Below are 13,146 nucleotides of genomic sequence, written 5' to 3'. Positions count from 1 at the left end.
CCTGCTACTTGCAGTTGGCATCTGAAGTGGGGTGAAAGCAGTCATGTGGGACTGGTCCCTTATTCTATGGGATCTTACACTATTTCCAGGTAGACAGTATCAGAATTGAGTTAAATTTTAGGACACCCATCTGGTGTCAAGGAATTGCTTGGTGTCAGGAAATAACCCCACACATTCGGTGACCAGAAGTGTCAGAAGTGTTGTGAATGTGGTAGTAGTGAGAAAGTAAAGGAGACACCCAGGGGAAGGAAAGACTGAGGCTTTTCTAATACGGGGGAAATGAACAAAGGCACATAGCATCAGGGTACAGATACACTTCCCTGATGGCAGAGTCATGCTACCAAAACCCCAAAGTCAAATTTCTGCATCTGGCTTATTGTCTTATTAGTTGTCCATAAATAAATTTAGTGACTAGGATAATATATTTAAGATTTTTATATCCTTTACATTTTCTCTAATAAGAATAAGAAATGTCACACACAGTAAATGAGGCATAGTCTTTATGCTCTGGAGGCTAAGACATATTCCATGGAAAATTACACAGCACAATTGGATTTGGAAAACTAAATTTCCATTGTTCTCTAATCACATGGAGCCAAACCCATTCCTTGCATCACTATACACTGAAAGACGGTGGTAAAATCCTTCTAGTTTTATGATCCTATAACATGGAAAACTGTTTTCTCCATATTTAGTTTCTCCTTGCTACATGCTATACAGTAATGTCAGGTTCCTTAGTGATAAACTGTGGTGATCTGAATTTTTATCCTTCTATTTTTTGTAAATCAAAGTATTTGAGAAATTAATACCATAGCAGTTTTTAAATACAGAAAAACAGAGGCCACTATTAGTGGAGAGAAAGGAACGGTATATGAAAACTCTCATGTGGAAGATTCACGTTGGGAAAACTGTAGAAGGATGGCTATTTTTAATTGAACTTGAAAAAAATTATAATGACTACTGTGTTATAATTCTCACAAAGGATTATATATGGCACTTATCTCTTTTCCATACTGCAGTTTATAGAGTGCAATGTGCAATCAACAAAAATCAATAAAGTACAAAATCAAAACAAATAACCCTTGGGCTTGGCCTTCAAGGAGCTGACAATCTAGAAGTTTGTTGAATACATTTTTTTAAAGTATATAGAAAAAGCAAATATAACCTGTAATGATAATATAATCAGACTCATTTTTAAACAAACAATGAATATTGTTCTTCAAAATACTTACCCAAAGACACTGTTATTCTAACCATAAGGCTTTTGCAGAATATTTTGGAACTTTTCTTTCAGAATTATCTTTAAAATTTGTTTATGAACAATTAAAAAGATCACTAACATTACTTTACAATCATACTTCATAATGCAGAAGTTGGAGAGGAAAACCACATCTCAAAAAGAATCCGATTAAAGAAATATGACATGTGAGGAAAAAACAACAGGTACACTAAAAGAGAGGGGGACAGAGTTAGGATAAATCAGTAGCAGACATAAAGTACTAATACTATATTAGGATACTAAGAAATCAGAGGAGAAATTATTGCCTTTTTAGAATTGATTATGAAAAGGGAAAAGGCGGTTCTATGGCCCATCCTGCTGACCCTACACGCACAGTGCATAAGCCTGAATCAAACGTAGATACTATCATTGATACAACATCCCAGGCAGTTATTTTGTAATAATAAAGTAATGGCCATGATCATTTCAGCAAAGAAATAATTACTTATGAAATGTTGCCTAAAGACAATTTAAGTCAAATTCTGAAGATTTTTTAAAACATAGTTCCATTTTCATAATAATTAAATTTTAGAACCTTGACAGGAATTAGTGATCTATAAAAGCTAAAATGACCTCTACCTTCTCTTTTAGAATTAAAAACAAGTTATGGTTGAAAATCTTCTTTCTCCAAGATTTACTGTGAAAACCACATAATATTCAGAAAACACTATATATGTCGCCATGAATTTTGGGCCAAATATCATCTGTGATTAACATATTAAGAGAAATATTATTTTTACGCACGATAAAGTGATCTGGCACAACATGACATGTTACTATTTTCTCTGACTACCATTCATGTCCTCTCTCCTTTAGGTGACGTTCCTTTTGGAAGTTTATCCCCCTCCATAAGATGACATATTGGAAGGGCTATCAACCAAAGCACCCAACATTCTCTGGACCAAGGAATGGACACGTGGCCCCAAAGTAAGGTTCTTTCCTGGAAGCCGATTGTATGAGTAAACAGCATGTTTGCACAAGGATCAAAATCTCATTGACCCCAAAGGTCAAAACCTGAAAAGACCATCCACTACCTTCCTGCAATCTTCCTTCATTTCTAGATCTGCTCTGTCTTCTGTTCTAAGATACTTTCCAGCCATTTTTAAGTCTTAGCATACATAAAAATTTAACATCTACATGGCACACTGGGATGAGAGGGCTAGACTGCTCACAGGCTAGAAGTTAACGGTCCCAGGACCCAGCCAGCTGACCTTAGACTGAGGAATCAATATCTACTCTCTCACCTGTAGCCCATTCCAAGCACATCCGTGTGCCCTGGCACAGCTCCAAGGGACTTGATTCTTCAGATTGTACTCAAACTACAAATTACAAGATATCCTTCCGAATAGACTGCTCCTTTGATTAATTAAGCCTGAGTGGGATTCTGTTGCTTGCAATTTAAGTACTGATATAGATATTAGGAGGCAATTGATGGAGAGGATGGTGATGGAGATGATGGCAATGATCAAGATCACGATACTGATAAGAGGAAAGGGTGGAGAAAGAGAAGGAAGACGAAGAAAGTTTACAACGTAAGGGACTTTACAAACAAGTGTATTTAAATGGCTTTGGTTTAAATTGTGTGACAATAGGCTTTAGCTGTCTAATTACTTTTTTAATGCCTAATATATATCTGTTACTTTTAGTATCTCTTAGATTTATATATAATCATTCTTTGCAGAAATTTCAATGTTAAGAAATTAGATTTAGATTGCTTTAAATATTAGACATTATATTTTCATGGATAAGTAACCATCTAAGATGGTGGCCACAGAGCACCCTAGTTTTATCCAGAGTACATCACTTTATTGTTTTCAGTTCATTTGATGCTTTTGAAAAACAATTTTAGGAAATTCCCTGGCGGTCCAGTGGTTAAGGCTCGGCGCTTTCACTACCGTGGGCCCAGTTCAATCTCTGGTCGGGGAATGAAGATCCCACAAGCTGCGCATTGCGGCCAGAAAAAAAACTATTTTAAAAGTTTCTCAGTTTCTACTAACTTCAGAAAATCTAAGTTTGGAAAGTCTGTTAAAATAACTTGCGACCAATAATCTTGTCAAATTGTGGTTTTACAACTGAGATGTGAGTGGAGGACTAAGGTACTTTCCTAATTCGTCTATAACCATGTCTAGTTCATGACACAGTCTTATTTATCAAATGCTAGTGACAAAAATAATCTGAATGACCTCAGCAATAACATTGTTTGGACTTGAATTTCTCCAGAAATCACTCAATTTGCCACTTCATTTGATATAAACAAAAATAAGTCTCAGGGTTGGATGAGGGAAATTTGGGAAATTGGATCTTAAAAACAACTTCATCACGGGCTTTGGACTTGGACAGCTTGGATCAACCCTCAGCCCTATTGCTCACTAGTTGTGTGAACATGGGCAAGTTTCTTAACCCGAGCCTCAGTTTCTTGGTCTATAAAATGGATGGGATATTAACACCTACCTAGAAGCACTGTCGGGATGCTTAAAGCTCTTAACGCAATGCCTGCAATCACAGTAATCATTCTATAACGTGAGCTATTATGAGGGCGTAAAATTGAGTTTTTGTTCTGTGTCAATTCATATTCTCTTTGTCTATGTTAGGTTTTAAATACTTACATGATAAAGTCCCCACTTTTATTTAGTAGCAGCAAAGTCCAATAAGCTAATACCTCAATCAAAAATCTGCATACAGCTAACGCTGAAAGTATTTTTGTGGGTTAGATTTGAGGCTTAATAACTTAACTCCCTATCATTATCTTTAAAACTATTATATATGAGGGAATCCACCATCTGTTGATGTTGCTTGCTGCACACACTATAACAAACAGAAATACATAAAAGAAAAAGTTGGTCTTTAAGACCCTAAGAGTAGTTTTCCGTGAGAAGAGAGAGTATGAGAGATACTTGAAAACTGAGGCCTGGAGTGAGAGGTGTTGTCTCCTAATGATACGTACTCTCCTTGGTTTATACAATAAACGTATGTCAGACAGAGAAAAAAATCTAAACGCAGAAAAAGGACACATAACCCCCTACCCCACCCCCGCTGCAGCAACAGAATGCTTGGAAATTAAAAGCATTTGGTTACAAATATCACTTAATAGAATTTTGCCTTTGTCACATATTCCTGTGATAGGCTGAGTGTTCTGGAGACATTTTAAATAAGTTTATATCACCCTCTAACCTTAAAAAGGATCCTTTAATACATAATTAAGTGGTAAAATACCAGTTAAGCAATTTGTTCTGTTTGTGCATACTTATCTAGAAAAATGATAAGTTTATTTGTAAAAGGCTTAACAATTGCCATGGCTACTTAACCTAGCAGGTGAGTCAAACTCCAATTAGTTAATAGATGTATTTTTTAACAAAAAGAGGTCTAGGTTTCTAAAGAGCAAAACAAAATAAAATTTCAGAGCTTAGAAAATGAAAGGTCAGCAATTTATTTATTTTATTTATTTTTTTTGGCCTTGCCGCACAGCTTGCGGGATCTTAGTTCCCCCCGAAGGTGGATGGATCCCAGGTCCCCTCCCGCAGTGAGAGCACCGAGTCCTAACCACTGGACTGGAAAGGTCATCAATTTTAACAGTTTTGAATACTACAAGAAATGCAGGGTCCACAAAATTAAATGATTTAGCCAAGGATACTACCTAGTTAGTGGTGAAGCCAAAATAAGAATCCGAATCTTGAACAATCAGAGAACAATTCTTAAACAGTTACCACATAATTCCTGAGCAAATAAACTAAATAGTCGCCATCTAGACTATAAAAACTGCTGCTACAACTACTAAGTGCTTTACACAATGACTACATTAAATCCTCACAACCCTGAGTGGGCTTTACAGATCAGGAGTCAGGACCAGAGACATTAAGTAACTTGACCAAGTACACACAGGGAGTTAGGATAAGCATGCTCTCTCCACGGCACCATGTAGCCTCTCCTGCGATAAGACTCTTGGTTACCATACTATCTTCACTCCATCTTCCTTGTACTGTATAAGACTAGATGAGCCCAAATCCAATTCCACCTTAAACAATAAAATATAGCTGCTGGTTCCAAAGTGGCCTTAGTCATTCCAATCAAATGACAGCAGAAGTAGCACAGAGAAAAGGCCCTCACCTTCCCCAGCTGTCCTACTCTTCCCATCTTTAAGATGAAAAGCAGTAGAAAGACCTCCAAATTCTGGTATTCCCTCCCTTTGCCCCCTTCCCTCCTACTTCTACCAATCAAGGGATGTGATCAAATGTTGAGAGGGTAGGTATGGGTCTCTGAGTGAGGGCTCAGTACATCTTGCAAAGGCTAGAATCCATTTTATTCTTTCTTCCTCTATTTGGTAGAAGAAGATTAAGATGGGAGCTAGAAGTCTATAGCCACAATCCTATGAGGCATATAAGATGCTCAGCAGCTACCATTTTATGTGAGCCTAGGAAGAAATGCTGGAAGATCTGTGAGAAGAGGTGATGTACCATGATCTAAACCCCTTCCCTCAGCTCCTTCCCCAAACGGAGTGTCAGGAACACCAGGCTGTGAGCCAGGGGGCAGGGGTCAGGGAAGAAACAGAGCCAAACAAGATGCTAACCGTTCTCAGAGGCTGCCAAGCAGTACCATTTCCGAGCAACACATATACAGGCACGTGCTTGCAATCAATGTACCCTATCAATGTTTCTGTAAACTTGAGTAACTTTAAGAGAAGGGTTTCAAGCTATAAGTTAATTCAGCTACCAAGACAGGTAATTTACTAAGTGACTTTCTTATATTCTTTTTCTTGATGAACTACAAAAGAGTGTAAGTTTAAAAAGATTAAGTTCTAGTCCTTGTGTTTAAATTTTTTTACATTCAAATTATTAGAACAAGGTTTGCTTCACTTGAACCCCAAACCCTCTTACCTCCATCCCCAAGAGAACTCTCTGGTAACCCTTTTAGACGGTCTGCCTTAAAATCCTTGATAATAAGAAACTGACAGCAAGTCCTGTGAAATGGTTGCGTCATCACCACAAGCTATTTCACTGTTTAGAATACAGCATCTCCTTCATTTCTATATTGATACACACATACAGAAAAACAGGATTTGATTTGAAACTAACACTATCAGTGCTTTTCTGTGCAGGAGATGATTTAAAAACAAAAACAAAAAAACCCTATAAAATGACTTAATTCATCCTTCAGGATGAGTAAGCTGTTTCCTAATGGGGTCAGAATAATTGCAGAAGTGAACTCATTTTTCAGCTTTTTTGGAAAAGAAGAGCTAATGGAGCTTCTCCCAAAATTCTTGACGTAAACTCAGAGAAGAACCTGCTTAGGTGGCATCATCTAGCCCGTGGGACGGTTAGCAATGTCTGCAGACAGTGCTGGTTGTCACAGCTGGGGGTGGGAGGGGCAGGAAATGGAACGCCACCACCACCCAGGGGGTCGAGACCAGGGATGCTGCTAAGCACCCTACAGTGTACACCACAGCCCCGCACAACAAGGAATTACCTGAAACACCACGCAAACAGTGCCAAGGCTGAGAAGCTCTGTCCTAAGGTTGTCATGGATTTTCAAAACTGTAGTTTCCAGAAAGCCTGTCAATGACACTCAGCACATAAATACCTCAACATCGCTCTAGCTATTTTGAGGGGTTCTCCCCTACCAGGATATCTGCTTACGGAAGAATAACCATGGCAAGTCTGGTAGTTATTCAACAGGGAATTCATCTTCATTTTCTTTCATTCATTCCCTTGGCTTCAAGCACAGTCTTGATGCTAATAACTCCCAGCTCTGCCACTTGGAGTCAAAGCCTTTCCCACGTTTCACACACTGGACACCTCCAGCTTCCCCCATATCCAAAGCTAACAGCGCTGTCTCTCTACTCCCACCCCCCCCCACACACCCCGACTGTGCCCCAAGCCTCCCCTCCTTCTCCGCTTCACCTCTGTATTCCCAGGCTTAGCAAGCAGCAGCACCCCTGGCCGAGGGGAAAGCCTGGGCCCCCAGGCTCACCCCCCTCCCCAGAACAATCACAACACTTTGCACATACTTGGCATTTGACCCGCATGTTGAATATGAATTAATCTTTCAAACCAGTTGGTAAGTGATAAGCCCAAAGAAGACTGGAGAAAAAATAAATAAAACAAAACCAGGCAGCTGAGAATGGAGTTCAGCATAAAAAAGCAGCACATTTGGAAATGTATCCCATGCTCAAAACACACAGCATCACAGACCCGAAAAGAACCAAAGAGGTCCCAGGGCATGGCTCAAAAGGTGGAAAAGATACAGATGACACTGACCAGCTAGGGTGCTGACTCTGAAAGAAGGCGACTTTCTTTAAAATTCAAGCTTAATAGGCATGACTATCCCAAAGCATTGAAAAGAAAGAGGAATAGATGAAGGGAAAAAAGAACACAGTAGTAGAGTTAGTAAAAATAATAACAATCACCTAACACTTGCACAAAGTTGAAGTTTGCAATGTTCACATATATTATGTTATTCTTTGAAAAACTCTGAGGCAAGCAGGTCTTGTAATTACTGGGCAATGAGACTTAAGACCCTGAGGTTTTGAATAGCAATTTAGAAAGAACCATGGATCATTCTGAATGTTAAGTAGCAGAAAGTATCAAACCACCCTGACACAGTCAGTGTTCAAGTGGTCCTTATCACCCCAGAGACTTCCAGTAAAAGCCATCAGCAGCAATTCACAATGGTGATTATCCAAGGAGCTGCTATTTCAGGAACTACACAGGGGGTCATTTCAAGAACCATTTCTATTCATTTTACGTCTCTGATAATAGAATTTGGTTGGTTGGTGACAGCCTTCCATCATCTCCAGAAGTACCAACAGTATGCTTTATCATCGTAAGTGAGTCATTATGTCTCTTTTAGAGATAAGATTCCAGACGGTTTCAATAAATTGTAAAGACATCCAAGTGAATCAGAGAGGAGAATTTAAACTTTGACCAACAGTTTCCCCTCTGTATCTAACATTAGCTCATCTGTAATACATCATGACAAACTAACACTTGGGTTTATAAATATGCATGGATTGCAGCCTGACTCATCATCACAAAGTTAGGGCTATAAATGATTGAGTATTCCCCTCGTGTGGGATAACAATTCAGATGGAGGCAATAAGATTTAACAGGTGAGGTGGGTTTGGTTTTTTGGGTTTCTTTTAATATCATCTGATTTGTTTTTCATTCTTACTGATTTTGTTGTTCTACCCAGTAAAGCTGAGACAGCTTCAGCTTAGAGGGACAGGCACATACAGCCAAGCACAAAGACATAGTTGTTCAATTCTAACTTTCAAGATAGAATTATTTAAATGAGATCAGCAAAAGCAACTGTCTTGAACCCACACTTTCTACTGTGAGAGCTTGAAAGAAAAGTGGTACGTTTGATGTTCCAAAAGCATTTGGCTTGGAACATGGAGAATTGAGAGTTCATATGAAAGATACCGAAAGAGCATGGCAATAGCACGACACGGTATTAGAGCAGTTTTCTTGGCTCTAGGAAAAGGGACAAAAGTTTGATGGGATGGCAGTCTCTAACTGAAGTTTAAACACCATCAAGGTCCTCAAAGGTGTGTGTATGCAAGTGTGTGTCTTGCAGGGGGCTGAACAGGAGATGGGGTGGTAAGATGGTAAAAAAAATTCAGATTGACTGAGGGTATCCACAAACATCAGAGGCTTTGCCCAGCTTCCTATCTGAATCCCTTTGGGGGAACAATTTTTTTTTTTTTTTTTTTGGTACGCAGGTCTCTCACTGCTGTGGCCTCTCCCGCTGCGGATCACAGGCTCCAGACGCGCAGGCCCAGCGGCCATGGCTCACGGGCCCAGCCGCTCCGCGGCATGTGGGATCTTCCTGGACCGGGGCACAAACCCGCGTCCCCTGCATCGGCAGGCGTACTCTCAACCACTGCGCCACCAGGGGAGCCCTGGGGGAACAATTGTGATGCATCCTCCCACTCAGTGTTGGTAGATACGTCACAGCAGCAATGGTGGCGAAGTATGGCAGGGCAGGATGGGATTGAGAGCTCTAAGTTTCCCTGTCTTCCTGGCTGCAGTGGACTGTCAGAGATCCAGAATCATTCCCAAGGCCCCTTCAAGGGAGGCCTGACAGAGCTTTTGCTGCAGCACTCGGGGTAGGGAGTGAGGATTCTGAGCATGGAGAACCATGGAGTCGGCCAATGAATCAGCAAGCAGTCATCATGGTTTTATCTTAACCTAAAAATCAACCGGAAGATGCCCCAGCTTCTGACATAGCAACAGGGAATAACATGAAGACAAAGGCCAAAGGCCAAGCAGGATGAGACACACAACAAAGGCCATGGGACCATGGATTGGATGGACACCTTCCTCCCCCCAGTGCTTCCCTGCCACTGAGACTCCATCTGGAGTTTGCTGCAGTTGGGGTGAAGGCGGGGGTGGGAGAAGAATGGGAACAGCAGCCCTAAGAATGACTGAGAATTTTGCAGACTGCATCACATCTTAAATTTGACTGAATAGTTACCCCCAAGGGCATTATAAAGAGATACCAACTTGAAGCAGCAATATTACATGTTTTCCCACTAATGGCAGAAAAAAAGTTTCCAGAACTAAATTGGGTTCAGTTACAGAGAAATAAAGTCCCATTTCTGCACATCCACAAATGTATAAAAACTTTATATTGCTGAACAGTTTACAGTTTTCACAGGTTAGAGAATCACAAATTATTACAACACCCAGATTATCCTAAAGCATCACTCCCACACATTGGTCTTAAAAATGTCTTCCTCTCTCTCTTTTCTTTTTAACAATACTCACCTCTCTTCTTCTTCGTTCATTAGAGCTGACAGAGAGTAGAAGAGAAGATCTATGACATAAAAATGCTCGTCATTCTTCATGGCGTTATTCTAACCCAACCCAGAAGTCAGTAATTACCCAGCAGTCCAGAGAACCAGGCTGAGGATGGTTATTTGTTATTCCAGTTTTCACAGTGCCATTACACTCAAGTAGACTCTAAGAGCGCAAATGAACTTAGAACTTAAAACCGTCTCCGTCATGGTTTTACCAAGTGTCTACACAGTGGCCAGAGGCAGCGATGGGCCCAGCAAGGAAGGAAGTTCAAAAAGCTGCGAATGAATGATTCTCAGCCTACGGCTTCGTCTACTTTTTGTTTCTGGGACTTTTCGGAGGAATTTTTTTTTCCTTTCCTACAGAAAATCTGTCTTGAGTTTTACTCCAGAAAACTATTCCCCTAAGCCTGCTGTTTGTTCCACCTCAGGGCCCACAGCAGCTTTTGACAAATGTTTTCTTGTCTCCATCAGAAAATGCTGAAATTGTGGGGTCGCTTACCTGGCTTACCTGTCTCTCTCACAAAGACAGTGCGAGTATCTTTAAATTCCCAGTCTCTAATTCAGTTGACTTTGTGTGTCAAAGCGGCAAGCACAGGTCTGAATACTTTATACATAATCAAAATTCAGTTCCTCGTCAAAATAATTATAGAAGGTAAGTACTACTGTTATCCTCTCGATTTTACAGATGAGGAAATGGCTGCACAGAGAGGTAGAATAATAAAGTCGAGAATCAAACTCAGGCTGTCTGGCTCCAGAGTGGATGCTCAATAAAAGTTTGTTGAATTCTATTAAACCCAAACTGGAAAAACTGATTTAGAAATCCAAAGTTCCTTTCTTCCAGACAGTGCCTTTGGTCAGCATATTTTAAACCAATAGGCCATGAGAATCCAATTAAAGAAACACTGTATCTTTTGTTTCAATAATTTGTCTGTTGCATTACAGATGTCTTTCTTTCATTGCCACACTCCTTCACTTTTTCCAAGTTATCATTATTTTCTTGAGCCAAAAATCATAATAATGACTTTTGTCAGCTTCCACAAGGCTAGCGTTTTGGTAGAGAAGAAAGTCAGTCTTCCCATGAGTTGTAAAAAGACATTATCTGCTACTCTACGGTAGACGCACACATACAAAAGTACAAACCTCACAAACAAAACACCTGTTACCCATTTTTCCCTCGAAACAAAGACATTTCTCTATCTAGATAATAACAACAAGATAAAAAGATGTATGCCTAATTCTTTCAATGGTAATTTTAACAGAGCTAATTTTTTTTATAATTATCTTGGAACCCCTCAAGATTTGACTTAGAAGCCATGCCTTTCAGCATTTCTACGGGATATTACCTCAAAAGGACACTTAATTTTCCAACAGGTTTCTTTAAACCACCCTTTGCCTAGCTATTAGTTCTACCACAACACATACCTCTAGTTATGCTATTTTATGGTTCCAGAAACACACACAGAATAATCTCAAAACTTCCCTCTCCACACCTCACCAGCCCTCACCTCCGTCTGTCATCAGACACTTCAGCCCTCTCCAAATATCACTACTTAACATGTTTCCCAATTACAGTTTCCCAGCATAAAAGCCCAGTAGCTTCTGTCATTTTATAAACTCATGTTTACAGGACGAGGCATCAGGAAATAGTGTTGTTGTTTCTTTCATAGACACTTTGTTTATATTTAGAGCTTGTGACACTGTCAGAGTTGACTGAAAGAAAAAGTGAGCTGTTCATTCATCATAATATAAATTTATTAAAATAGGCAGATATAAACATAGCCTCCATAATTCTAAGGCCCTATACTTACACGGAAACCGATCCAAAGTGGGATTTTTTCAAATATAGATAACTTGAGGACTTTTCTCAGTAATTCTTAGCTGCTGTCAAACAATGTTTAATTTAATTTGGTTTTATCCAGATATGAGTTTAGAATTCTATCCACCCAGAATCTTCCTATACCAGATATATACTTATTTCAGCTCACCAAGGAGCAAAGTTTATCAAAAAGCATGGGGCTCCCTACTCCCTATTCTTTTCCCCAGATTGGGATACTCCTACCTTTGGATTTATACTCACTGACATTCCAGTCTTCAAGTTGGTGCTGAAGAATAAATCATAATAAGTAAGCTATTATGTATGGAATGGATAAACAACAAGGTCCTACTGTATAGCAGAGAACTATATTTAGTATCTTATGATAAACCATAATGGAAAAGAACATTTAAAAAATTGTGCCTGTGTGTGTATGAAACTGAATCACTTTGCTGTACAGGAGAAATTAACACAACATTTTAAATCAACTATACTTCAAATTAATTAATTAATTAATCCAGCATAATAAGCTTTTGCCTGGGAATAAGCCCGCTCAGTATAATTTTCCTAATATACCTGTACTTGAGTCTCACTGCTAGGTCATGCTCCTTTTTGCTTTGTCACTTCATAGCTAAATTTGATCCTGTTGTCCAGTCTTTTAGTGACTAGATCCTGCCCAGTGAGTCTGTGACTGGAATATGGTACCAGAGCCGTGATGTTCCATGCCTGAGTCCTGTCCCCTTAACCCTTGATCCAGAGAAAAATCCCTCTGCCTGATAAAGACGTGCCAATTTCAACCACCTGTCAAACCATTCTCTCTTCTGACCCCTATCTGAATACTCAGACTATGGATCTACCTTTACCTCTGCTAGATTTAGGTCTCTGGACACCTATCTACATGCCATACTCTATCTGCTCCCTTCCATTAGCATGAGACCCTATCCCCAGTGGAGTACCTCTGGACACCTCACAGATTCTTCAAGGCTACCATTACTATACCCTACACGGAGCAGAGATGTTACTCAGTACCACCCTCCCCAGCCTAGTTACCAATCAGCACCACACTCTTGTCCCACAATTCCTGCTTTCGGAATAAGTAGTCATGTTGTACAGCTCCAGAGACTAATGAGTAGCATAACCAAATAATGTACTGTCCAAACCAAGACAGTTTTGAAGGTATTATGAATAACTGTTCTGTATATAGAATAGATAACCAACAAGGACCTACTCTACAGCACAAGGAACTATACTCTATATTTT

General features: G+C 39.7%; 1 protein-coding gene across 5 annotated transcripts in view; it reads right to left on the bottom strand.

Annotated features, from left to right (window-relative positions):
- Window positions 1–13,146, bottom strand: part of BCKDHB (branched chain keto acid dehydrogenase E1 subunit beta) — a 245,088-nt gene that overhangs the window by 100,193 nt on the left and 131,749 nt on the right. Inside the window, exon 9 of one of the 5 annotated variants that reach the window (XM_089921771.1) lies at window positions 7,193–10,090. The exons of the other annotated variants lie outside the window; for them this stretch is intronic. Within the exon in view, the coding sequence (XP_089777897.1) occupies window positions 10,061–10,090 (30 nt within the window). The 3' untranslated portion in view covers window positions 7,193–10,060. Of the gene's footprint in view, window positions 1–7,192; window positions 10,091–13,146 lie in introns of those variants that run through there. 5 annotated transcript variants of the gene reach the window in all.

The sequence above is a fragment of the Delphinapterus leucas genome, chromosome 12 (genome assembly GCF_059928025.1).
Source record: "Delphinapterus leucas isolate spDelLeu-1000000601 "Yukka" chromosome 12, BTC_Dleu_Yukka2, whole genome shotgun sequence".
Classification (NCBI taxonomy): domain Eukaryota; kingdom Metazoa; phylum Chordata; class Mammalia; order Artiodactyla; family Monodontidae; genus Delphinapterus; species Delphinapterus leucas.
The sequence above is the reverse complement of the archived record's forward strand: the minus strand, read 5'-3'. Positions and strand labels throughout refer to the sequence as shown.